This window comes from Aspergillus heteromorphus (assembly GCF_003184545.1).
Source record: "Aspergillus heteromorphus CBS 117.55 chromosome Unknown BO70scaffold_20, whole genome shotgun sequence".
NCBI classification, from domain to species: Eukaryota; Fungi; Ascomycota; class Eurotiomycetes; order Eurotiales; family Aspergillaceae; genus Aspergillus; species Aspergillus heteromorphus.
This window is the reverse complement of record NW_020290425.1, coordinates 289,714-314,024: the sequence shown is the minus strand read 5'-3', so window position 1 is coordinate 314,024 and position 24,311 is coordinate 289,714. Positions and strand designations below refer to the sequence as shown.

General features: G+C 55.2%; 9 protein-coding genes across 9 annotated transcripts; 5 read left to right on the top strand and 4 right to left on the bottom strand.

The window, feature by feature from the left end:
* Window positions 1-269: 269 nt before the first annotated feature.
* Window positions 270-2,682, bottom strand: BO70DRAFT_363829 (chaperonin-containing T-complex subunit CCT7). The gene is made up of 6 exons (XM_025543661.1): window positions 2,496-2,682; window positions 2,243-2,409; window positions 1,808-2,144; window positions 1,368-1,740; window positions 641-1,302; window positions 270-559 (listed from the first exon to the last, which is right to left on the bottom strand). The coding sequence occupies exons 1-6, from the start codon at window positions 2,539-2,541 to the stop codon at window positions 450-452; spliced, it is 1,695 nt and encodes a 564-aa protein (XP_025397614.1). The 5' UTR covers window positions 2,542-2,682; the 3' UTR covers window positions 270-449.
* A 1,425-nt stretch (window positions 2,683-4,107) lies between these two features.
* Window positions 4,108-6,406, top strand: BO70DRAFT_92857 (lanthionine synthetase C family protein). The gene is made up of 4 exons (XM_025548850.1): window positions 4,108-4,520; window positions 4,592-5,147; window positions 5,211-5,224; window positions 5,287-6,406. Exons 1-4 carry the CDS (start codon window positions 4,325-4,327, stop codon window positions 6,090-6,092), a joined length of 1,572 nt encoding a protein of 523 aa, XP_025397613.1. The 5' UTR covers window positions 4,108-4,324; the 3' UTR covers window positions 6,093-6,406.
* Window positions 5,950-7,469, bottom strand: BO70DRAFT_363827 (uncharacterized protein). Its single transcript, XM_025543660.1, has one exon. It carries the CDS (start codon window positions 7,180-7,182, stop codon window positions 6,376-6,378), a length of 807 nt encoding a protein of 268 aa, XP_025397612.1. The 5' UTR covers window positions 7,183-7,469; the 3' UTR covers window positions 5,950-6,375.
* Window positions 7,470-7,700: 231 nt separating this feature from the next.
* Window positions 7,701-10,573, top strand: BO70DRAFT_430734 (leucine rich repeat domain protein; the record flags this gene model as incomplete). Its single annotated transcript, XM_025548181.1, has 2 exons — window positions 7,701-8,011; window positions 8,082-10,573. Exons 1-2 carry the CDS (start codon window positions 7,783-7,785, stop codon window positions 10,571-10,573), a joined length of 2,721 nt encoding a protein of 906 aa, XP_025397611.1. The 5' UTR covers window positions 7,701-7,782.
* A 419-nt stretch (window positions 10,574-10,992) lies between these two features.
* BO70DRAFT_363826 (40S ribosomal protein eS26) lies at window positions 10,993-12,143 on the bottom strand. Its single transcript, XM_025543659.1, has 4 exons — window positions 12,107-12,143; window positions 11,707-11,834; window positions 11,330-11,432; window positions 10,993-11,232 (listed from the first exon to the last, which is right to left on the bottom strand). Exons 1-4 carry the CDS (start codon window positions 12,127-12,129, stop codon window positions 11,127-11,129), a joined length of 360 nt encoding a protein of 119 aa, XP_025397610.1. The 5' UTR covers window positions 12,130-12,143; the 3' UTR covers window positions 10,993-11,126.
* A 753-nt stretch (window positions 12,144-12,896) lies between these two features.
* BO70DRAFT_372522 (CBS and PB1 domain protein) lies at window positions 12,897-15,210 on the top strand (the record flags this gene model as incomplete). Its single annotated transcript, XM_025544854.1, has 4 exons — window positions 12,897-13,093; window positions 13,392-14,188; window positions 14,252-14,346; window positions 14,401-15,210. The coding sequence occupies 4 exons, from the start codon at window positions 12,897-12,899 to the stop codon at window positions 15,208-15,210; spliced, it is 1,899 nt and encodes a 632-aa protein (XP_025397609.1).
* A 1,038-nt stretch (window positions 15,211-16,248) lies between these two features.
* BO70DRAFT_318407 (nuclear import receptor PSE1) lies at window positions 16,249-20,145 on the top strand. Its single transcript, XM_025540414.1, has 6 exons — window positions 16,249-16,520; window positions 16,675-16,897; window positions 16,956-17,131; window positions 17,193-17,624; window positions 17,674-19,739; window positions 19,792-20,145. The coding sequence occupies exons 1-6, from the start codon at window positions 16,338-16,340 to the stop codon at window positions 19,997-19,999; spliced, it is 3,288 nt and encodes a 1,095-aa protein (XP_025397608.1). The 5' UTR covers window positions 16,249-16,337; the 3' UTR covers window positions 20,000-20,145.
* Window positions 20,146-20,607: 462 nt separating this feature from the next.
* BO70DRAFT_340092 (uncharacterized protein) lies at window positions 20,608-22,560 on the bottom strand (the record flags this gene model as incomplete). The annotated part of the gene is made up of 8 exons (XM_025541275.1): window positions 20,608-20,977; window positions 21,034-21,219; window positions 21,273-21,486; window positions 21,537-21,706; window positions 21,753-22,031; window positions 22,085-22,109; window positions 22,186-22,267; window positions 22,341-22,560. 8 exons carry the CDS (start codon window positions 22,558-22,560, stop codon window positions 20,810-20,812), a joined length of 1,344 nt encoding a protein of 447 aa, XP_025397607.1. The 3' UTR covers window positions 20,608-20,809.
* Window positions 22,561-23,022: 462 nt separating this feature from the next.
* Window positions 23,023-24,240, top strand: rpp1 (ribosomal protein P1; the record flags this gene model as incomplete). The annotated part of the gene is made up of 4 exons (XM_025540413.1): window positions 23,023-23,091; window positions 23,322-23,399; window positions 23,529-23,661; window positions 23,726-24,240. The coding sequence occupies 4 exons, from the start codon at window positions 23,023-23,025 to the stop codon at window positions 23,770-23,772; spliced, it is 327 nt and encodes a 108-aa protein (XP_025397606.1). The 3' UTR covers window positions 23,773-24,240.
* Window positions 24,241-24,311: the final 71 nt, after the last annotated feature.

Below are 24,311 nucleotides of genomic sequence, written 5' to 3'. Positions count from 1 at the left end.
CAGTGGAGAAGGCGGCGCCGATTGGGTCCGGCGCGGCAGAACCCCCAATTAATTAATTCCAGTAATTCGTCGGCAACTGACCAAATCGTCGCTTCGGCCCTTCGGCCTGCCCGATCCCTGCTCAATAATCTCCCCTCAGCCTCCACTCGTGCTCCCTTTTCCTTGACTACTCCGTACGTACTATGCAAGATGCATGTCTCCTTTTTGCGACCAGCCTTATAGCGTATAGTGTACGATAGTACGGAGTATATGGAGACAGATTTAGTGCAGAAAATCCTCAAGTGTCAATCAATCCCTATGGAGTAGATAGATACTACTAGTAGCAGGAGACTACCACCAATTATGATTATGCACAGTGACACACAGACAAGGGTTTTCTACCGATCATTTGCTTTTGCCTTCAACCATCATGTCCATCGGCCACCCGGCCTATCCTGGGTCTTCCTTGTCTACCGTCCGCGGCGAGGCATGCCACGCCCGCGGCCTCCAAGGGCACGCTGGGCAGCACCCGGCGGCAGGCCTCGTGTCGGTGCCTGACCTTGGGCCGACTCTTCGTTCTCTGTGGGGGGAAAGGGGAAGACCCCCGCGTCAGTCTACTGATCCTCAAGGGAACTAGAGGGGTAGGTGGTAGGCTACTTACTGATGGTCTCGTCCACACTCAGAATCAGGCAGGCGGCCTCCACGGCGGCCTGGATGGCATTCACCTTCACCAGGCTGGGCTCCCACACAAAGGCGACCATGTTGTCCCGGACGCCCTCGTGGTCGAAGTCCACACCCGCCCAGGTGTTGCCCTTGCGGTGCTCCACCCGCAGGCGGTTCAGGATGTCCGTCGCGTCGAAGCCCGCGTTGTCGCACAGCTGCCGGGGGATCACCTCCAGCGCCTTGGCGAACGCCTTGACAACCGCCTGCTGCTTGTGCGGCACGTTGCGGTCCGCGAAGCCGTGCATGAAGCTCGACAGCTCCATCTCGGTCGCACCACCACCCGCGACGATGGTCGTGTGGCGGAGGGCGCGCTTGACGATCATGATGGCGTCGTGCAGACTGCGCTCGACTTCGGCGATAAACTGCTCCGCACCACCACGCAGGACGAGCGTGCAGGTCTTGGCTGCCGGGCACTCGGAGAAGAGGTTGAAACGTTCACCACCGATCTGGCGCTCCTCGAAGATGCCGCAAGTACCCAGGTGGCGCTCCTGGATGTCGCTGCAGGTCGACTGCGTGGCAGCGCCGGTCGCCTGGCACACCCGGTCCATATCGTCGGAGGCAACGCGACCCGCGCAGAAGATGTCGCGGTCCGCAAAGTATCTAGAGGTAGAGAAACAGACGTAAGCATGAAGCCCGCCAGTAGTCAGATTCGCAATAGAACGTACTGCGTAGCCAAGTCACCAATGGGCAGCTTGCTGAGAACCACCTTGGCACCAGTCTTGTGGATAGCCTCGAGCTTGTTGTAGATGATCTGCCACTCGGCATCGACGATGGCCTGGTACTCCGACACCTGTTCAACCCGCACTTCGGCGTTGTCCTTCTCGCTCTTCAGCTCCAGTTCGACGTTCAGGCACACGATCTTTGGGTCCTTAAAGTACTTGGGCTGCTGTTCAAAACCGGCGTAGGAGAAAGTCTTCTTGAAGGCGACACCGTTCACGAAGAGGGAATCCTGGAGACCACCACCGGTCACACGCTTCATACCGATCAGCTTCTCGTTGAGGTCGTCCTGGTCGAGCGACAGCACGGCGTCCACCACCACTAGAGCATCCAGTCAGCATTCGTGTCCACGGCCACGCCCCACGGCAGGCAGCGAGGAGCCCCTTACTCTTGGTGAAGAAGTCCGAATTCCGCTTGATAAGCTTGCTGTTCATCGCGGTTGCGGCCAACCGTCGTAGCGTCTCAACCTTCTTCTCCTCGCTTCCGCCAGCCTCGATGATGTCGACGGCGATCTCCTTGACCTTGTTGACGGCCATGGCACTGCCCCTCCGCAGACCCTTGATGATGGTCTGTGAACTGACACCCTGCTCGACCAGTTCCCGGACTTCCTTAAGTATTTCACCGGCCAGGACGACGACCGACGTTGTTCCATCGCCCACTTCGGCGTCTTGGGAGCGGGCAATGTCCGTGAGAATGCGGGCGGCGGGGTGCACGATATCCAGCAGCTAGTGAGAGGGGGATCCGATCAGCACATCCGCGGGGGTATACGAAAAACGTGTAGTAATAGATAACCGAGTCTGAAATCGATGGGGACGGGACGCACCTTCATGACTGTGGCGCCATCGTTGGTGATGGTCTGCTTGCCGTTGCCGTCCACCAGCAAGAGATCCCCTCCATAAGGACCGAGTGTGCTCTTGATCGTGGACTGCACGGCGACACAGGCATTGATGTTGGAGATGATCTGGCCCTTGCCCTGAGAGGTATCGGTGCCTAAACCACAACAAACACGGGTTCAAGGTCAGCAATGCTCAGCGGAAACACACAGACGCAATCCAATGCGGGCGGGGATGACGGACCCTCCTTGAGCACGATGATCGTGGGTGTTTGGCCGGCGAAGGCCATCTTGGTGGGATGATTTCGGGGGAAGACGGCGGGGAGGGAGGTAGGGTGAGTGATCCAAGGGACACGGGGTAAGAGAGAGATGAGATCGTGGCCCTGAATGTCCCAGCTGGTCGGGGGGTTCAATATCGCTCTCGACCAAAATTTCCCCGAGCTGCTTTGGGATCGAAACTCCCACCAGCGCGGAGGCGGTGACCAATCATGCCGCGCCCCGCAGCCCTACCTGCTGCTCCCCGAGCCTCCTGGGCGAGTGTAAGTATACAATGTTGTGTTATTTTATAAGTTAAACCCCATTTTCTCGAAATTAATATTGTTTTGGTACTGCGGTTGTTGTGAATTTTCATGGCGATACTGCTCCAGTAATGTTGTGGTGGTCCGAAATCCACGTCGCTCGTCATTCCACCCCCACCAACTCCCATAGATCGATGATGTGTGCGAGGGGTTATAGCTTCTCCGGAAGAAAGGTACACTTTAATATGTTACTAGGAATATCCAGTCAGGAGTTTAAATACGCTATTTATGGAAATTTTTTAATGATGTCCTATACCTGTGGTGGGGGGTACATGCAACACCATTATGTGCTGACCTTGTAAAACCGGTCAATGCAATAATTAATCCGTGGTCATTCTTATATGCAGTATCGCTTGTTTTGATTCCATTGATTGGTTTGGTTTCTTTTATGTATTGTGGAAGTATAATGTTCAACATGTAGTCAAACCCTCAACTATAGACACAGTGTAGCTAGTACTATTCTATATTTCCGAGAGGGATCTAGAAGATCATCCGAGGAGTTAAAACCACCGATGATTCAAACCAATTTTTTTTTTAAAAAAAAAAAAAAAAATTTCTGTAGCTGTGATATATCGAGTATGACTAGTCCCTTCTTTTACGGGTTTACCTGATAGAACCCAGAAAAAGAAAAAGATCAAAATATTTGCTAGTAAATAAAGGAAAGATTATGACAAATGACAGAGCGGGAGAAGATCCATATACAAATCAGGAGGCATCTGCCAGCCAGCATTGGATGCGACTAGCGGGGTATGAGAAGTCCTCAAATGATGGATTACTATGCCTCAGGTGACGACGGAGCATCAATTGTCGCCAAACTAAGAATAGACTGGAAACATCAATCTAATGGCTTCAAAGTCACTGCGTCCTCGACTTCCCGCAAGCCACGATGGTGAAACAGACTAGGGGTGTATACCCGGGAGGAGCAAGGGCGGGCTGAGCTGAACCAGGCCTCTGGAAGCGAACATAGCGAAGGAGGATCATCCAGGCTATAAAGGCGTGCATAGGCTGCCGATCCTGCCAACTTTCCAGTCATTCTTCTTTGAAGGTGTTGCGCTCCCATCAACACCGCCCGGATTTTGCAACCACCTCTTTGCGCCAGTCGGTCTCTGAGTCCCAGTCAACACCCTGGCTGGCCATTGTCTTGACAAGTCAAACATGGGGAAATGGCTCTCACAGTCACGCTGGACAAATCAAGCACAGAGATGACATGTTCTGACCTGGTACCAAACGAGAGGGAGAGGGAGAGGGAGAGGAAGAGAGGTTAAGTTGCAGGTGATGTCACCTCTGCACTTTACATTCGACTTTACTCCGCACACTCTCTGCCTTAACCTCCCCCCATGACTGCATGGCAGTTTCGACAAAGGTATTACTCCACAGCATGTAATGAGCCTTGCAGCTTGACCTATATATGAATAAAGGATATTTATGATACGGCATTTGCTCCGTCCCCTGATCACATTCATTATTGACTTTCCTTCCACCCATCAATCAAACCATGGCAGCTGCGGATCTGCCCCAGTTCTATCAAAACAACCTCTCTCCCGTGAGCATAACCAAAGAATCCTTGGAGAAGACCCTCAAGGAGCTACAGATTGCTGTCAACCATGGGGCTGGGTTACTACAGGAGGGTTGTCGTCCCCAGAAAGACTGGGGAAAGACATACAACACAGGCCTGTATGTTGGATTCCCGGGTAGGTTTTGCCATCCGTGAGAGTCTGTCGCACATTCCTGGCAGAAATCTTAATCCCTTTGTGTTTCCCAGGAATTGCTCTTGCCTTTCTTCGACTGGACCATCAGGTCAAAACCTTGAGCAACAGCGATGTCGGACTTCCCCTTGACTTTCGCAACCTTGCAAATGAACGTATCCTGTCACACGGACCGGATGTGCCGCTTTTACCAGAAAGAGTATCTCCTTTTGGCTCTCACAGCGTGCTAGTGGGTCCATTCATGCGCCTCCTTGCAGCAGCGCAGTCCGGTGGATCCATCTCGGAAGTTGATATTGAATGTCTTCGAAATGTTGTACAAGTGGCCCTTACAAATAGTCACCTCCTGCCTCACGGTGATCGGATGATGGGTACCGATGAAGTCCTGAATGGACGAGCTGGGCTGTTGTGGGCTGTACTAAGTGTCAGAGCTCATGAATACGACGAACAGGCTAGAGAACTGTTGGCGCCCATTTTTGACTACGTTCCGAAGCTCATAGATGCAATTATCACCGGAGGGCTTGAAGGCCGGAAGGACTACACCAAGAAACACGGAGAAAAAAATGCGCTGCCATTGATGTGGCACTGGGATGATGATCGTTACTATATAGGAGCGTGAGTGCTCTTTGGAACCTCGTTCTGCAAGGCAAGTCTGTTGATTCTAACCGTCTCAACCAGGGTACATGGAGCGTGTACGTTTAGCTCTACACAACGAGACCCTCATCTCAAATTCTCTACTAAAAATAATTTATAGGCGGCATAATTGCGTCCCTCCTTGCTTGCGATCCGGGAGAACTAAACGATAGCGCTTCGCGCAACTACCTGCCCCTGATAGCGGAAACCATCACAGATCTCTGTAAGATCTGCATTGCTCATAACGGCCATCTACCAACGTCCATCCCAGACCGTGGTCCTTCATCCCGCCGCTCTTCTCCTCTAGTCCAGATATGTCATGGTAGTCCAGGCATGCTGGCTCTCATGGCCTGCGCTAGGAGAAACAGCCCTCTGACGTCCGACTACTGGCAGCCCGAGTGGGATCTAGCGATTCGACTGGCCAGCGAGCGAGTGTGGGAAGAAGGGCTACTTTCTAAAGGTGGAGGAGTATGTCATGGCATTACCGGGAATGCATGGCCACTGTTGCTTCTCCATGACAGCTTCCAATATGACGACAAAGAGATGCAAGTTGCTAAACGCAATTACATGGAGCGAACACAGACTACGGATCCGCGGTCAATCGAACATGGGCTTACCGGTGACTTTTTCCTGTCAAAGGCGCTCTCGTTCATGTTGCAAGCGCGGGAGACACCCCCTTATTATAATTCGGCCAACATATATCGGCTGCCTGATCACCCGTTTTCTCTTGCTGAAGGTCTGGCAGGCACTCTTTGTGCATGGGCAGATACATGCGTAGCTATCCAGATGCGCTTGCAAAGCATGTCTTTACATGAAGCACGGCCAAACTGCTCCTCGTCTTCTTCCATGGCAGAGCCAGCATTCCAAGGCCCAGGAACCCTGCATCTGGGAATTCCGACTCTTGCCTATCACCGGCCGGCGGCTTGACCTTGATATTGAAAATCCAAAAATAGTGACCATCGCTTCTTTAAGTGGCGATCTAAGAAATATAAGGATGGCGATGCATTTACAGTATGGGGTGCTTCATGAGGAGAGTATGCTCGTCACGCTTCAATACAAGCCAAAATTTGATCACATTTGTCAAATGAAGAATCAGAATGCTAAAAACCCCCAACGCCATGCTTATGCCCAGATTGCAATCACGGATACGGCCCAAGGTGGCATCACAGAAAAAAATGAAAAAGGAAAGGAGAAGGCCATAATCGGACGCTCAGTAAAGCGTGAAACCGCTGTGATAAGTGGGCGGCTGACCCGGAATTTCACTCCTGTACTCGACGCGCTTCGGAAGATAGTCGCCATGCGGAGCTTCAACAGCAACCCTCCATCGACGCCAGCAATTCTGCAGCTGGTGATGCTTGTCCCCACAGAATGTGCAGCGCATCTGCACCGGTCGTTGGAGGGGCTGACTTGGCATAGGTTGACTGTAACTCCGATCCCTCGTGGTGCGTTCGTATTCACGGCGCATTTGCTCAACCACGTAGTCATTGATTTCCTCCTGACTCGGTCTTTTGGCGTGTCCCCGTGCGCGGCGATTATCTAGCTTCCTATCCTGGCTCATCTGCTGAACGACGAATGCGTTGATCTCGTCTTGCGTGAGAGTACGAGGCTCCTCCGGAGCGGTAGTATGCGGGATCGTATGCGGAGGTGAGAAGTCTGCTCTGGAAGGGCCCCATGCAGACCTCCCTGGTCGCTGACGATTCTTCTCTTGCTCAATGGCCAGGTCGGCTAGCTCTTGGAAAGTTATCTGTTCGGCCGGATTGGAGGTGTTGATCCGATTATCTCGCAGCATGGCTGTGGCCCAGCCATTCCACTCGGGGCGCGCCTTGAGCTTGGTGAGAAAAAGCAGATTGATTTGCGAATCGGGTATATAGGATTCATCGTCGATATGAGTGAGGCCCTCCCGCATCGCCTCGATCAGGGAAACGAAATCGGCTACCATGTTGGACTTTTCGGGGTCAAGATCCAGGAATTCCCCGACCTGATGCATCCTGCGGATGCTCCGCTGCCAGGGATCCATCTTGGCCCAGGGAGCAGGGAGGGAACGGAAGGGAGGCGGAGAGGGAGATGAGAAGAGGATAGCAAGCGCACGCGCCGTGAGGAAATCCAAGTGGTTTTGTTTCTCCGACTTGTATGGTTCTGGTTCTGGTTCTGTTTTGCTGACGGGCGGGGGATGACGTCAGAAACAGCCGTACCGTAAGTTTGGTATCTTCAAGGCTGACTTGACTGGAGATGCCATCTTCTTCTTCTTCTTCCTGCAATCATCATCAACCCGGTAGTCTGAGGGGTTTGTTTCTTCCCACTCATCTCTCTCTGGGTAAGCTGCAGCTCGATTCGGGTCATCCTTATCCACTGCCACACAGATAAGCTATGAGATCATTTTGGTCTACTGATCCATCGTGTCGTCCGGCGCCCCATCGCACCCCGTGGCAGTGCCCCTCGCCCGACAGCTCATTTGGGGGCCCCTTTTCTCTTGGCTCTATGAGAACAAACACCCAGATAGATGCCCCCCTCCCCCTCTTTTTTCTCCTCTCCCTTCTCCTTGTATGCTCCGTGACATGTTGATTCCGGACCTGACCGCCCCCACGGGAATGAAACGGAACTCATAAGCTGAACTGACATGGGGACTATTGCACCCCAAACCACTGTGACGAAGATGACGGATACTATACCTCCATCGTACCAAACAGCTACCACCCGAGACGCTTGGTCGATTATACCTCAATACATCCCATCCAGCGACTTATGTGCCGCTGCCTTGGTGTGTCGGAGATGGCACCGGCTATTCATGCCGGTTTTGTGGGGGGACCCGGCCTCGCACTTTGGAACCGAGAACGATGCGGTTTATGGTAATGCTGGCCTTCGTGCTCCAATCTCTTGACTTGAATGGTCGGTGCTGACGATGGCTTCTGCCACTAGTCGCTTTGACTAGGTTCAGGCGAACACTAAAATATGCTCGTCTCGAGGTGCGGATGCTAACTCATACGCTGCATCTACCTCCTGCCCTCTCCGAGATCTATGGGGGCCCAAGGCCCGAATGGCTGAGGGAGATTCTGGAATCTCTACCTGGCCTCCAATCTCTGGTGGTCTCCAAGCTGCCGTTTTTTGACCACAATTCCATGACCGCCTTGAAAACCACCAGCGGACCTGGGGGGAGTGAATCAACTTCCCAGACATATAATGTCCGTCTATTACTGGCCGATAGTGAGCCCAACACGACGTCTCAAGGGATCGCGGAGACGTTACTACGATTCCCTGACTTAATTTACCTTGATCTGTCGTACACCACCCCTGCGAGGGATCGCATGGTCCTGTCCGCGCTGTCGCAATTGGAGCACCTTCAGGTGTTGAAACTCCGGGGCATCGGCTTGAAAGACAGCGATGCGGAATTTCTAGCCAATGCGATTGGACGTAGAGTCCGCTTCCTAGATTTGCGCAATAACTTGCTTACTGACATGTCTATACGGTCCTTGTTGCAAGCGTCGTTCTTACCGCTGGGGGATTCAACTTCAATGCATGGCCCGCAGAGGGGAACGGTTGAGCCTCTCACGAACTCACCACAATCACAATCAAGACCGCTGTTTCCCGACCCGAAGTTCTTCAGTAGCCCTGTCCTGGATGAACAGGTAATGAAGGCATTGACGCAACAGTTGACAGGCCGCGCTTGGGTCGAGGACCTGCCGCAGGTAGGCATAACACACCTCTACATCGCGGACAACCCAATCTCAGTAGAAGGGGCCGCAAGTCTTTTAGCCTCATCGCTGCTTCATGCCCTTGATGTTGGGACGGTTGATACTGTCGAGTCTATCAGTAGACAACAACATCCTTTAGCCTCGCCTCAGGGCAATTCTCAGGAGTTTCCGGGCGCCGAGAAGCTGATACCTATTCTGGGTTCTGCTGCGAAAGAAAATCTTACATATCTTCGAGCACATCATGCCCTCTGCACGGCTGATGGACCTTTACGGGGGGATACAGTGCTAGATGCGTTGCTGCCCGAGCTTCCAGTCGGGAACGAGAATGAGGTATCCCGAGAAGCGGAGTTAGATGCAACAAATCAGATTCATGAAGTACCTGCAAACGAAGCAGCGATTTTCGAGCTTCCTGGCTCACCAGTCCCGCAATCCTGGTCTGTTGGGAATGGCCGAAAGCTTACTGTCTATGAAGACGAGCCGCTACCTGAGCGACGACGAGGCTCTGTTTTCGCTCCCGAAGTAGTCGAGACAGTTCAAGTCAGTGAAGACGGCGGGCAGAAAAGTCCCTACGGTGCTACCTCATCGCATTTGCCTCGTCATGTTTCGATTTCGAGCATCTCCAGCATCCCTAATACTACATGGGATACAGCGGGCTCGATCCCCCAGTGCTCCTCTCCCATATCAGTTGACGATTCTCGATCCCAGAAGATCCAAGAGTTGCTTGCCAAGCGGCCAAAGGGATTCCCTCGGCGTGATGGCAAGGCGGGAAACTTTTCATACCTGCATCCTTCTCATATTCCGCACTTGGAAACATTAGTTCTGACTGATGTGCCTTCCCATATATCCGCGAATTCCCCGATCTTGAAGTCGCTAATGCGGTTCATAACCGCCTGCTCGAACGAAGCGTTACTGGCAACACTCCAGGCAGGATCCGACTATACACTTCCACCCGGCCAGGATCGAGCCAGAGCTGAGCAAGAACGTGCCAGGTCTCTATTTGCTCTGCGCCGCTTAGTGCTGGAGATCACACCAACGGTCAGATCCAAAAGATTGACAGCATGGAAACCTGCAGGCTACCGAACCGGGGCAGCCAAGTCAAGTACAGGAGATCGAGACGTAGAAAATCTATGGTCGGCCGCCGTAGACGACTTCAGCTTTTTCGATGAAGACGAGTGCGGAATCCCCAATGATTATTCGGGAAAGTATTTCCCTATGGCAGCTTTGAACGAGAAGGTGACATTAATACCGGATGACGATGGTCCTGGCCAAGCCGGACCGTCCCAGCCCGATATTACCGCTGCTTCGCCAAATAGGCTGCAGCCGGGCCAATGCATCTCGCAGACGCATGCCGTCCGGTGTACAGGTGCGTCGGGGATAGGCGAAGACGTGGGGATTCCGCGGGACGAGATCCCGGAAATGGATCTTGTGGCTGAACTGGCGTCATTCCGGCGCGCCAAAAAGATCGAGTACGAAGGATTGATGAGAAGGACTAGTGGGCGACGGACGTCCTCTCGCCTCTCCTCTTCTATATCATCATGCCAGTCGCCGAGCGTGGCCACGTTGGCCGCGTCCTCGGCACCTCCCCTGTCTATTGCTCACTTTGTAGAGGGTCATTGGAAGGGAGAGGTGAAGGTTATCCGCAATGCAGCGCCGAAGGGAAGAAGCGGCATGGTGGATATGTATGGGAACTACTTTGAAAAGGGCTATCTGTACCCTTGACTAGTAGATCGAGCCCCAGTATACTATATAACTAGAATACGTTAGCACATAGCCAAATGTCCATTGCGGGGCCGACAGCTTCGAGCTCTACGTTTTATTTAAGTCTATACATGAGACCGCACACTCGTGATGGGATCGTGTCATTTTCACTTTTCATTCATGATCCTAATCGAACTCCCGGGGACCGCCGTGGCAGGCCGGGCAGAGCAACACCTCAAAGCGTGAAGCCAAGCGTGCCATCGTTTCTCTGCCGTCTCAGAGACAGCAGAAAGAACCGAGTAGAGCGTCTACCTCAGCGCGGGACATGCGATGCTTAGAATTTCGTTCTTCGTTTTTTTTTTTATATAAGATACGTCATCGCCTGGCCACCACACGAGCAGCCAGTTAAAAGTGAAGCCTTTTTTGATATTTTTTCAACCCCGAAACTGAAACCCATTCATTCCATTTGATCCGTGTAAAGAATTCTGTTCATAACACAAAAGAAAAAATAAGAAGCAACATTGAAGGCCCCTAAACTAATTCCATTTTTTCTCGTCTTTTGGTTATTCCTTCCTTACATAGCCTTGGCGGCCTGAGGGGGGCTCAGCTTCTTGCCGTCCTTGTTGTACCTGATACGGGGAGGGGGAGCACGGTTGCGGCGACCTTCCCGGGAACGGACACTGGAGGGAATTGGTCAGTATATATGTATAAGATATTTCGAGGGCACTCGAATGGCATCATGGGTGAGTGGTGGGTGGGTTGGGTGGGAAGTCGTACCGAACGATCTTGCCGTGGATGGCGCAGGAAACGCAGTACTGCAGCTTCAGGTACATCTTGGGGACGGCGTAGTCGGTGAAGACGGAGGCGTCAGAGATATCACCTGTGGAAGGGCACACGAGTCAGTCCGGAGTTGTTTCATAGGTTTTGTTCAAGACATGTCGAAACCCGCTCGTTCGTGCATTGCGCTGCCGCCGCCGATTCCTTCCCCCGCTTTGTCGACAACACCATTTGTTTTTTTTTTTCTTCTTTTCGATTCGCTCAAATTCTCGACACCAACGTACAACACTCCAGCTCTTGCGAATCGGACAACAGACAGACAAGCGCGCGGACGGGATTCGGGATGACTCATGTCAATGGAGGGTCGTGGAACGTACGGATGGCAGCGGACTCAACCATGTTGCGGATGGTGAATCTCTTGATGGCCTTGTCCTTGGGAGTGCACCGAGCGCAGTTGGAGCAGCGCACGGGCTTGACGTGGCCGCGGCCGTTCTTGTTGCGACCGCTGTAGAATATGGTTAGTATTTGAACATCTTTTGCTTGTTGAGTTTCATCATATTCGCTTGGTGCTATTTCGACGGTCTGACGATGATAATAATTTTCCAACCCAATTCATTCCTGACGCAACACTGCACGGTAGCCGAGCCTTCTGCGGCAGATGTATGGCGGACCCGTCGGCGTCGTGTTCAGGTGGGCATGCATGGATGATGGTATTGTCTCTCTCTCTCGCTCTCGCTAAGGCAAAAATATGTGGGATAGGAAAGGGTTCGGTCTTACTTGTTCGCCCTCTTCTTGACCATCTTGACGGATTTCTCTGCAGCGACGGGTCAGAGAATGTAAGTCAGGGAGAAAGGGGGAGGGAGGTTGGCGCGTACTTGGCTGTCGGGTTTGGTTGTCGTAAAGGCTCCGGAGACTCTCTCGGGGATGAGGTTGTGTCGGGTTTGTGTGGTAGCCCTATGCCCTTAAGCGAGCTGGGTCACGGGATGTGTGCCCCAGGCAGGAAGTGCGTCAGCGTGCCTCGGGTCTGCCCCAGGCCCCCAGCCTGCCTCAGGCATGACCCATTGTCGGTCGGTCGGGCGGGGTGGGGCGGGTTGGTGGCCCGGTGGCCTGACCGCCTGCCTCAGACCGGTTGGATGATCGGTTCACGTGCCCAGCCCAAAAGCAGTTAGCAGGTGCCGACCCAACATTACGGTACACCAATACGGTATTCTGTTTACTCACCCGAGCGGGCGCATCCACACGCGGTGACGGTGGTCCCACGGCTCCCTGAAACTGTCATTAACAGCAAACAAATAGTTTGGCCGGGCTAAACCACTTGGGAACCCCCTGTTTGCCGTATCATTCTCGTCGGCCCTCCAGACGGGGATCATCCTACTCGAGTCTCTCTTCCTCTTCCTCTTGCTTTTCCTTGCGTGATCTCAAGTCCATTCCCCTCCTTGTTCGTTGTCCTGCTGCGTGCCTCCATCCCCCCTCCGTGGCATTCTCCGCTCCTCCCCCCCCCTCCCTTCGATCCGTTCGTGCAACACAGACCGACTTGCTCCGCCATTAGTTACGACGGTTCGGGGACATGTCATCCACACCCACTTTTAAAGGAACCGTTAGCCACAAGACTGTCGGCAGAGGCAGGCTGCCCGACTTTGACAGTCACATTCCTCGTCCTCGTCCAGAGCCTTCCTCCTCTACGACTCACACGCCACAGACCGCGTCCAGCGATATTGGAAGTACCACCATGAGTGCCGCCAGCAGTCGACAGAGGCAGAACCAGTCCAAGCGCGATGAGGTATGGCTCGCTTTCCCTCCACTTCTTCCCCCCCCCCCCCCCCTCTCCCATGTGGGTTTTGTCCAGCAGCTGGCCGCGAAAAAGGAGGTGAACGAAGGGACGGAAAGAGAAGGAGAAAAAAAAAACCAGAGGCCCTCCCAATTCCTGTGTCAACCCATGCTGGCTCAGCCTCATGCAATTGACTCGTTTCTGACTATGCCGACTAGGCGATCCGGCGAAAACTGGAGGCCGACCTCAATAAAAAGAGGCATGTCCCGGCCAGAGCAAACCGCTCCCGCAAAGCCCCCCGGGCACCGTCCTCGCATTGAAGCCCAGCCAGGCCCTGCAGATCAAGCCGAACACCTCCATTGCCGAAGCCGCTCAATTGATGGCCGCCAAGAGAGAAGACTGCGTGCTTGTGACCGACGACGATGATCGGATTGCCGGTATCTTCACCGCTAAGGACCTCGCCTTCCGCGTCGTGGGTGCAGGCCTGAAGGCCCGGGAAATCAACGTCTCCGAGATCATGACCAAGAACCCTCTATGTGCAAGAACGGACACCAGCGCCACCGACGCCCTCGACCTGATGGTCCGGAAAGGCTTCAGACATTTGCCCGTGATGGACGAGAACCAGGATATCTCCGGTGTGCTGGATATTACAAAGTGCTTCTACGATGCGATGGAGAAGTTGGAACGTGCGTATAGCTCGTCTCGGAAACTCTACGATGCCCTGGAAGGTGTCCAGACGGAACTCGGTTCCAGTCAGCCCCAGCAGGTTATCCAGTACGTGGAGGCTCTCCGGCATAAGATGTCCGGCCCGACGCTCGAGACCGTTTTGGACGGCATGCCCCCGACCACCGTCTCCGTCCGGACCACTGTGAAGGAAGCCGCGGCTATGATGAAGGAAAACCACACCACCGCCCTCCTTGTGCAGGACCAGGGATCCATCACCGGTATCTTTACCAGCAAGGATATTGTGCTGCGTGTTATTGCGCCCGGTCTCGACCCCGCGACCTGCAGTGTTGTCCGTGTGATGACCCCCCACCCCGATTTCGCTCCTAGCGACATGAGCATCCAGGCCGCACTCCGGAAGATGCACGGTTAGTAAACACCATCTGCAGCTTTGCGACGCAAGGGATGGAACTGACTTTAGGTGTTGCTAGACGGTCACTACCTCAACCTTCCCGTGATGAACGATGCGGGTGAGATTGTCGGGATGGTTGATGTTCTCAAGCTCACATACGCCACCCTGGAACAGGTTAGTACCAGGTTTATCTATCGTGGTGTTGACTTGAGCCTAACGTCGCCGCAGATCAATACTATGCAGTCCCAGGATGACGAGGGCCCGGCCTGGAACAAGTTTTGGCTGTCAATGGACCACGAGTCCGACTCCATGGTCTCTGGAAGCCAGCAGCCCGCGCAGCGGTCAGTACTCAGCCCTGAGTCGCCTAAGGCTCATTATGACGCCCGAGACAGCGTTCTCCCCAACGAATCCGCCTCTCACCACGGTGGAGACGAGCACTCCGAGTACCATGTGGACCCGCATCACGGCGAACACATCTCGTTCCCTTTCAAGTTCAAGGCTCCCAGCGGCCGCGTGCACCGCGTCAACGTGCTCCCCTCGGCTGGCATCGCCGAGCTGGTTGCTCAGGTGTCTGCCAAATTGGGCCCCGAAGTGGAGGCCGTTGGCGGTTCTCCCATCTCCGAGGACGGCAAGCTGAGCAACACGGGCTACGCTCTGAGCTACATGGACAACGAAGGCGACACCGTCTCGATCACCACGGATCAAGATCTGGCCGACGCGGTCAGTCTCGCGCGCCTATCGCATCACGACAAAGTCGACCTCTTCGTGCACGACCCCACACAGCCTCCCATCCCTGCCACGCTCGACCCCCAACCGGTTCCTGCTCGCCTCGTGGAGGAGAAGAGCGCCGTGTCCGAGTCCCGGTCCGAGGAGGAGTCCCTGGTGGCGAAGCCCCGGACCCCGTCCTTCCCTGCGCACCAACCGGAGGAGCAATTCATCGCCGGCGTGCCGAACGACTTGCTGCTTCCCGGCGCGATTGTGACCCTGGCCGCGGTTATCGCGGGAGTGTTCATCCTAAGCCGGGCGACGTCGCGGTAAGGGTGATGTGAAGGACGCACGAAACTCTGTATTTATTCTCTGTTGGTGAAGAACCCCCTCTTCCGTGTCTGTCGTATATCTGTAACCCCCCCCCCCCCCCCCCTTTTCCCCCCTAAAGAGCGTTTTGTTTGATGTTGAGCTTTTGTTGCATTTCCTTGTGTTTCTGTTTCCTACTACTGGTCAATCTCCATTCCCCCGTGATGGCCCTAATTCTGCCTGTCTTTGTTCGGATACCGCTCTGTTAGTACTAGCAAGCAAGCGTAGAGTTACAATTGCATGCATAGATCACTTGTGGATGTCAGTTTTTCTGTGGTAGAGAGTAGACAGAGACACAGTAGATCATGACTAAATATCCGTACTTTGTAGCAGGATAGACATTTACAGATGGCCATCCACTCAAGGCATGTGCCGAAATCCTGCAGGGAGGCCGGATGCCTGATGGCCTGGGCGGCTTACCGGAAGAGGACTAGCGGGCGTCCCCTCGCGGGCTGCAAATTTCGGGGCGCGTTTTTTGGTTTGGGTTTTTTTGGGCGCGTACGATTGGGGCCTCAAAAGACAACGGCAAAAGAGTCCATACAGTCAGTACGTACGGAGTTGCTGTTTGCTCTCCCCTCCATTCCTCTCACCCTCTCTTGACTCTCTCCCTCCCTCCCTCTCCCTCTTCTGCTTCCTCCCTGTGATCCTTCTCAGGTACCTGCAACCCACCACGACCTCTGCCGTGACTACTCTCATCCCCCTCCTCCCCTCCTCTCCCCTCCGGTTCGCCCGCCGTTCCTTGTCCCGGCTGCGATGCTGCGAGCTTGTACTTGAATCGTGCCAAGTTCCGATCCTCTTCTTTTTTTTCCCTCCCTCATTGACCGAACTCTTCCCATACCGCCTCCCACACCCCTCCGAACAAACCCCCCCCCCCCCCCTCCTTCTCCCCTCAACTTGTCATTTGGTCCTCTTTCTTCCACCCCCACCAAAACAATTTCTTAAGGGCCAGGAAAAAAAAAAAGTCCCTTCCAACAAAACCACTCCCCCCCCCCACTTCCACCACTCGGGTTCACCGCTGAACCCGTGTCTCTTGTCTCCGCGATCTAGTTGGTCTTTGGGCCGGGTTGATTGTTTAGATTAGAGTCGTCGAAATGTCATTGTTACCCCCCGAGGTCCACTCGGCGCTCTCGCAGCTGCTGCGCGCGCTTTCCACCCCCGACAATGCAGTCCGTACCCAGGCGGAGGAACAGTTGAACAATGACTGGATCCAGGGCCGCCCCGACGTCCTGCTCATGGGCCTGGCAGAGCAGATCCAGGGTGCCGAGGATGTGCTGGTAAGTCTCTTTTGTCTGGAACTCTGGGGGGCCCCCGGGCGTGGTCCTAGAGAGTTCACGGTCATTTCTGAGGACCGGCACTTTCTACGCGCTGCCGACTCCCCAGGTGGTTGACTCTACATGCTCATTGTTTGCTCTCTCTCTCTTTCCACAGACACGTTCCTTCTCCGCCGTCCTGTTCAGAAGAATGGCCACCAAGACGCGAAAAGACCCCATCACAAATGAGGCCAAGGAGCTCTTTTCGACTCTCACCGGAGAACAGAGGTTGATCATCCGTCAAAAGCTGGTGACCTGCCTGACGTCGGAGTCCGTTACCGATACCCGCAAGAAGATTGGAGATGCCGTGGCCGAGATTGCCAGGCAGTACACCGACAATGGTATGCACCGTGGAGGACCCTTGACCGCGGAGGACGTGTGAATCTGATTGTGCTGTAGGCGACCAATGGCCCGAGCTCCTGGGCGTTCTTTTCCAGGCCAGCCAGTCCCCCGAGGCCGGCCTGCGCGAAACCGCGTTCCGCATCTTTTCGACCACCCCCGGTATCATCGAGAAGCAACACGAGGAGGCCGTTGTTGGCGTGTTCAGCAAGGGCTTCAAGGATGACGTCGTCTCAGTATGTCGGCCCTCTGGTCTCCCCTCTCCCACCGCGCGCAGCTGCTGATTGCCGTGTACAGGTGCGCATTGCAGCCATGGAGGCTTTCTCGTCTTTCTTCCGCTCGATCACCAAGAAGTCCCAGCCCAAGTTCTTCCAGCTCATGCCCGACTTGCTCAACATCCTGCCCCCGTTGAAGGAATCGACCGAGAGCGACGAGCTCTCCTCCGCCTTCTTGGCCCTGATCGAGCTGGCGGAGATCTCCCCGAAGATGTTCAAGAGCATGTTCAACAACCTCGTCACGTTCAGCATCAGCGTGATTGCCGACAAGGACCTCAGCGATCAAGTCCGCCAGAACGCGCTGGAGTTGATGGCCACCTTTGCCGACTATGCCCCCACAATGTGCAAGAAGAACACCGAGTTCGCTCAGCAGATGGTGACCCAGTGCTTGAGCTTGATGACCGACATTGGCGTCGACGATGACGATGCTGCCGAGTGGAATGCGTCGGAGGATGTACGTGACGATATCTCCTGGCCTGTGCTGCATATGCTGACCTAAACAGCTTGACCTGGAAGAAAGCGATCTCAACCACGTCGCCGGTGAGCAGTGCATGGACCGTCTGGCCAACAAGCTGGGTGGCCAGATTATTCTCCCCGCCACCTTTACGTGGATCCCCCGCATGATGTCCTCCTCTGCCTGGCGTGATCGCCACGCCGCTCTGATGGCCATCTCCGCCATCTCGGAGGGCTGCCGCGACCTGATGCTCGGCGAACTGGACAAGGTGCTGCAGCTTGTGATTCCCGCTCTCCAGGATCCCCACCCGCGCGTGCGCTACGCTGGCTGCAACGCCTTGGGCCAGATGAGCACCGATTTCGCCGGTACGATGCAGGAGAAGTACCACGCGGTGGTACTGACCAACATTATTCCCGTGCTTAACAGCACCGAGCCTCGCGTCCAGGCGCACGCGGCCGCAGCTTTGGTCAACTTCTGCGAGGAAGCGGAGAGAAAGGTTCTGGAGCCGTACCTTGGCGATCTCCTGCAACATCTCCTGCAACTGCTGCGCAGCCCGCAGCGCTACGTGCAGGAGCAGGCGCTCTCGACGATCGCGACGATCGCCGACTCCGCCGAGAACGCATTCGACCAGTACTATGACACCCTGATGCCGCTGCTGTTCAACGTCCTGAAGGAGGAGCAGTCCAAGGAGTACCGTCTGCTGCGCGCGAAGGCCATGGAGTGCGCCACCCTGATTGCGCTGGCTGTCGGCAAGGAGAAGATGGGTCAGGACGCCCTGAACCTGGTGCAGCTGCTGGGTAGCATCCAACAGAACATTGTCGATGCGGACGACCCGCAGTCGCAGTACCTGCTCCACTGCTGGGGCCGCATGTGCCGGGTGCTGGGCCAGGACTTCGTTCCGTACCTCCCCGGAGTGATGCCGCCTCTGCTGGCGGTTGCGGCCGCCAAGGCCGACATCCAGTTGTTGGATGACGAGGACCAGATCGATCAGGTGGAGCAGGACGAGGGCTGGGAGCTGGTGCCTCTGAAGGGCAAGATCATCGGCATCAAGACCAGCGCGCTGGAGGACAAGAACACGGCCATTGAGCTGATCACGATCTACGCTCAGATCCTGGAGGCCGCCTTCGAGCCCTACGTGCTGGAGACGATGGAGAAGATTGCCGTTCCGGGACTTGCGTTCTTCTTCCACGACCCCGTGCGGGTGTCGTCCGCCAAGCTGATCCCCCAGCTCCTCAACGCATACAAGAAGGCCCACGGCGAGCAGTCTGCTGGGTTCGCCAGCATCTGGACCAAGGTGGCGGAGAAGATCATCGAAGTTCTGAGTGCCGAGCCCACGGTCGACACGCTGGCGGAGATGTACCAGTGCTTCTACGAGTCGGTGGAGGTGGTGGGCCAGAACTGCCTCACGCAGCAGCACATGCAGGCGTTCATCGAGTCGGCCAAGTCGACGCTGGAGGACTACCAGGTGCGCGTGAAGGCGCGTCTGGAGGACCGGGCGGACGCGGAGGAGGGCGAGGACGACAGCCTGGACTACGAGTACGCGGTGGAGGACGACCAGAACCTGCTCAGCGACATGAACAAGGCGTTCCACACAATATTCAAGAACCAGGGGCGGACGTTCCTGCCCGGGTGGGAGCAGCTCATGGCGTTCTATGACGCGTTCATCACCAGCCAGGACCCGACGCAGCGGCAATGGGCGCTGTGCATCATGGACGACGTGCTGGAGTTCTGCGGGCCAGAGTCGTGGAACTACAAGGACCACATCATGCAGCCCCTGGCGGCGGGCCTGCAGGACCCCAATGCGGCCAACCGGCAGGCGGCGGCGTACGGGGTGGGCGTGGCGGCGCAGAAGGGCGGCGCGCCGTGGGCCGACTTTGTGGCGGCCTGCCTGCCCAGCCTGTTCCAGGCGACGCAGATTAACCAGGCGCGCAGCGAGGAGCACGTGTTCGCGACGGAGAACTCGGCGGCCAGTATCGCCAAGATCCTGCACTACAACTCCAGCAAGGTGTCGAACGCGCAGGAGGTGGTGGCGACCTGGATCACGACGCTGCCCATCACGTTTGATGAGGAGGCTGCCCCTTACGCATACTCGTTCCTGGCGCAGCTGATCGACCAGTAAGTTTTTTCTTCCCCTGTTTTCTTTCGGACGATTCACTAACCCCTGCAGGCAAAATCCGGTGGTGATGTCCAACGCGGACAAGGTGTTTGGATACATCGTGCAGGCGCTGGAGGCGGAGACGCTGCAGGGACAGACGGCAGGGCGAGTGGCCAACTCGGCGAAACAACTGGTGGCGGCGACGGGGCTGAACGCCGAGCAGATCCTGGCGGGCGTCAACCCGGATTTCCAGGCGGCGGTGCGCAGTTATTTCCAGTGAGAGTGGATTGTTAAAGAGAGAAAGAGAGATCTATTGTCATGATCATTCATGTTAAATGAGGTTTGCGATGCGATGATGTTAAGGATAAGGATATGGATATGGAATATCGGTTGTTTCTTTTTCTTTTTTTTTTTTTTTTTCTTTTTCTTCTCTTCTAGTCTTTCAGTTGTATAGCGGTACCGGTACAGGTTCGGGGTCTGATGACTGATGCATCATCCATACAATGCAATGCGTAGTTCGTCCGGAGCCATAATCAGCCAGAGATATATTATTTAAGAGTAGTACCATATGCTGTTATCTTAAGTTCCTGGCACGTTACATAAAATACTAAACACTGAACAACTTAATATACCCTGTAGCTATAGTAATTGTATAACTGAAAATCTACCCCACCACCATCTCCAAAAATCACTCCAACACCTGCGTCTTCTCCCTCGATGCCTCGAAGGCACCGGTTTCGGGCATGTTTGGAGGTTATGGGGATGATTGTGAATGGGTAGGGCTTGGATAGTAAGTATTATGATGCATGGTCACAGCGTCAAGCCGGAGCAGGTGATGTGGGGCTGGCGGGGCGGAGCGGAGTGATGTCATGTTTTTCACAGTACATTGCAATAATGATTATTATTATTACTGGGACACAAATTACCAAGTAGCAGCAAGCAGGATCATCGCCCATCCATACTACATAAGCACTAGCAGGCAATACGAAAACGCCATACGCCCCTCCAAGCAGCCCCGAAGATCTCGCCTCCAGATACAAAGTTGTCCTCCCACGAACTCGTACATGCCCATTAGATCGATCCCACCCGTTTATGCCGCCGCCGCCGCCGTGCGGTCCTCGTCGTCCACTGCCGCTCGCAGCTCCCAGACAATGTCGTAGCATTCCGCCAGCAGCGCGTTGACGCTGCCCTGGCCTTCGGGGATGTCGCTCCCCACGTAGAACTTGCCGTCCACGCGCATGTTGTCGATCGAGTTGAGCTGGCCCTGTTAGTAACCACCCCCCCCCGTCTGTTTCTCGCTGGCACGCAACTTACTTTCATGCTGTACGGGTATAGTTCTCGCGAATTGGATACGCCACCCGACTCCTGCACCTCTAGGAGGCATTTCCGCAGCGTTTGGAGCTGGTTGAACACCGGTAACAGCGCCTCCGACACTGGCTCCGACGAAATCAACAGCGAGTAGATGTACCCGTAGCTTCGCCGGATCAGATACAGTAATGTCTAGAGCGACCAGTCAGCCAACGCATTGCCCACGACCCTCGAAAGAGACCTACCCGCTGCGCATGGATATCCGCGGGGTTACCCTCCGTGTCCACGAAGTTGCCGTTCACGCGGCCCTCGTCGATCCGGTCGAGTTTCCGCTGGTACCCAAACAGATCCGTCTCGCGGAGCGACCAGGCCTGCGTCACCGCGAGCCGGTCCAGTTGGTTGCGGATGTCAATCAGCCGTTCGTACTGCTCCTCGAAGCGCTCGTCAACCTTTCCTTGTCTGCGGCTGTCAGCAAGGCCCGTCCGTCGCGGCGACAATCCCAAGCATACCGTTCCAGGACGATCTCCGTCCAGATCCAACACCGCTCCAGCAGTAACTTGACGTCAACCTGTTCCCCGGGCAGCGGCAAGCCATCCGCGTCCACAAAGACCCCATCCTTCGTCTTTTCCTGTATCGTCTTGAGCTGGTTGCGAAAGTTGTTCACCTCCGATGACGAGAACTACCGCTGTCAGCCTGCGCGCGTGTCTCCAATATGAATCAAATACCTTCGAGCGTGTGTTGACGGCGGCCGTGGACCGCAGGATGGAGACCAGCGTCTCATGTGTCGACGCCAGTTCCGGACTCAGCTTGGCCAGACCACCCTGCAACCTCTCCAATAGCAGACGGCACTTCTCCAGGCGGCTCTCGAGGAGCGTGATGAGGGCCGGCGAGTAGGCTTCGCGGCAGCGATCGAGGGTCTCGTTCATGTGCGCAAGGGTCTTGGTGATTGAAATCAAGTCTTTGGAGCTGTAGAAGCCGGCCTCTTCCAGGTGGTCGAGTAGGCGCTGTGCGGGGTCAGAAAGATGCGGAGCATAGTCCTCGGTTCAGTGAGGCATACCTGGACTGTCGTGGCGAGGGAATATCTACATTACAGCGACACCGCAAGTCAGCAAGATCCAGCTCATTCATGCTGGGATGGAGAGGGGCAGCTCCACGTACACTGCGGGGGCTTCATTGTTGCGGCCCACCGTCAAGAACAAGAGCGAAATCAACTGGAAGCAATCGTCCAGCACATAGTCCACTAGATCTCCGAAGCAAGCGGTCAGCCATTCTGTCTCATCCGGACTTCATGCGCAGGCCCACTCGGTGCTAACGTCGGTTGTGTGCCATGCGGCGGTCCTTTCCCTTGCGCACGGCATTGAGTTTCTCCACTTCGGCCACCACCTCCTCGTACAGCGGGAGGACGTCGCGGGATTTGATGTAGGACGACTTGTCCTGTTTGAGCAGGAGGAGCGCATCGCGGGTGCGCAGGAGGCGTTCGAGAATAGGCTGTTCTCGGGGATCCAGCGGGGCGGGGACGGCGGGGAAGTCCATGACTTATGGGGAGGGGGGGGGATCGAATGGAAGTCAAAGTCAGAGACGCGCTCTGGCGGGGGGAAGATAGAAGTGTCACACCGACAGATTACACAGAGGAGAGGAGGGAGAGACAGTCAGTCAGTCAGTCAGTCAGTCAGTCGGAAGCATGGCACGAGGACTATCACAAGTCGTCCGGACGGGGCGATGATGGCATCGCTGGCCGGCATTTCCCAACGCGGACTAGCGGGCGGTCACGGGCGAGGGGCGTTGGCGCTAGACCCGAAGGGGAGCAGCCCTAAGCGAGGGCTTCTGCGGCCGCTCAACACACAATTGCCGCTCGGGGCGAAGCGTTAGTCACACTCACCGTCCGATCCCCTTCTCGACCAAGTCCGTTACAAAAAAGTCTCCTCCTCCTCTTCCTCTCTTTTATCCCCCATCCCTCTCGAGACTCCAGTCCAGTCCACCCCCCCGTCGACCAAAATGTCTACTGCCGAGCTCGCTTGCTCCTACGCCGCCCTCATCCTCGCCGATGACGGCGTCGAGGTCACCGTACGTATTCACCCTTGAGATCATCCGTTCGGTTGGGAGTTGGGAAGGACAGCGCAGGACACGGCGAAGGAAAGGACCGTCAAACCGGTCGCAAAAGGAGGATGATAAAAAAAGAAGAAGACAGATGGGGAAAGGAATCAGGACAGCGAACGGCAATGGAGGGCGATCTGGAATTTTCGAAGAAGGCTCAGAACCTTTAAGCTAACCATTGGATTTTTCCTCCATCACAGGCCGACAAGCTCCAGACTCTCCTGACTGCCGCCAAGGTTCAGGAGGTTGAGCCCATCTGGACCTCCATCTTCGCCAAGGTAAATACCACATCCGTTCAGTTTCGCAACCCACCCCGATGATCATCATGCGATCGCGAATCCTCGACACCACCCACCAAGAACCAAAGGCCAAGAAAGAAAAAAAAACTTACACATTCGGTTTCACAGGCTCTCGAGGGCAAGGACATCAAGGAGCTCCTGACCAACGTTGGCTCCGCTGGCTCTGCCGCCGCTGCCGCCCCCGCTGCTGGTGGTGCTGCCGCTGCCCCCGCCGAGGCTGCCGCCGAGGAGAAGGAAGAAGGTAAACAGCAATTTCCCTCGGACTATCGGGCTTTTGGAGGCACGGAATACTGACAACTCTACAGAGAAGGAGGAGTCCGACGACGACATGGGATTCGGTCTGTTCGACTAAGCGTCTCGACCATTCGGGTTCATCTTTTTTCCTTTTTATCCTCGTTTCCTTACTCTCTCAATATCGCCCCTCGCATTTCATGTACCTGATACTACGCAACCGCACGAAGACCAAAAAGGGAAAATTAAAAGACAGAATGAACAACGGACAAGGGCATCCGGTGGGACTGGGCGCTCTGCTCGCATGATAGGCTCCGTCGTGACAGAGGTACTGGATCGGATGACGCTAGGATTCCGGCCGTGGGAATATCGGCTATGTACGGGTCGGCGGCGACTGCCCTTGGGCGGCCGTCTACGCCTCCTCCGTATCTGATGTTGATGTTGTTGTGCTTGTTGCTAGTACGTTTCGAGCTTAGGTGCCCCAGCTCTCATGCAATGTCTGTCATGCGACCATGAGCAAAATACTGTTCCTCGTATTCTTGTTTGGTTGTAGATGTGTAGGGATTGTAGAAGACGATGCAAACAAGCTTAAACTACGGAGCCCTGCTCTACTCCACCCGGCTAGCCTGGTCCATTGGAGCCATATATAAGTATAACAAC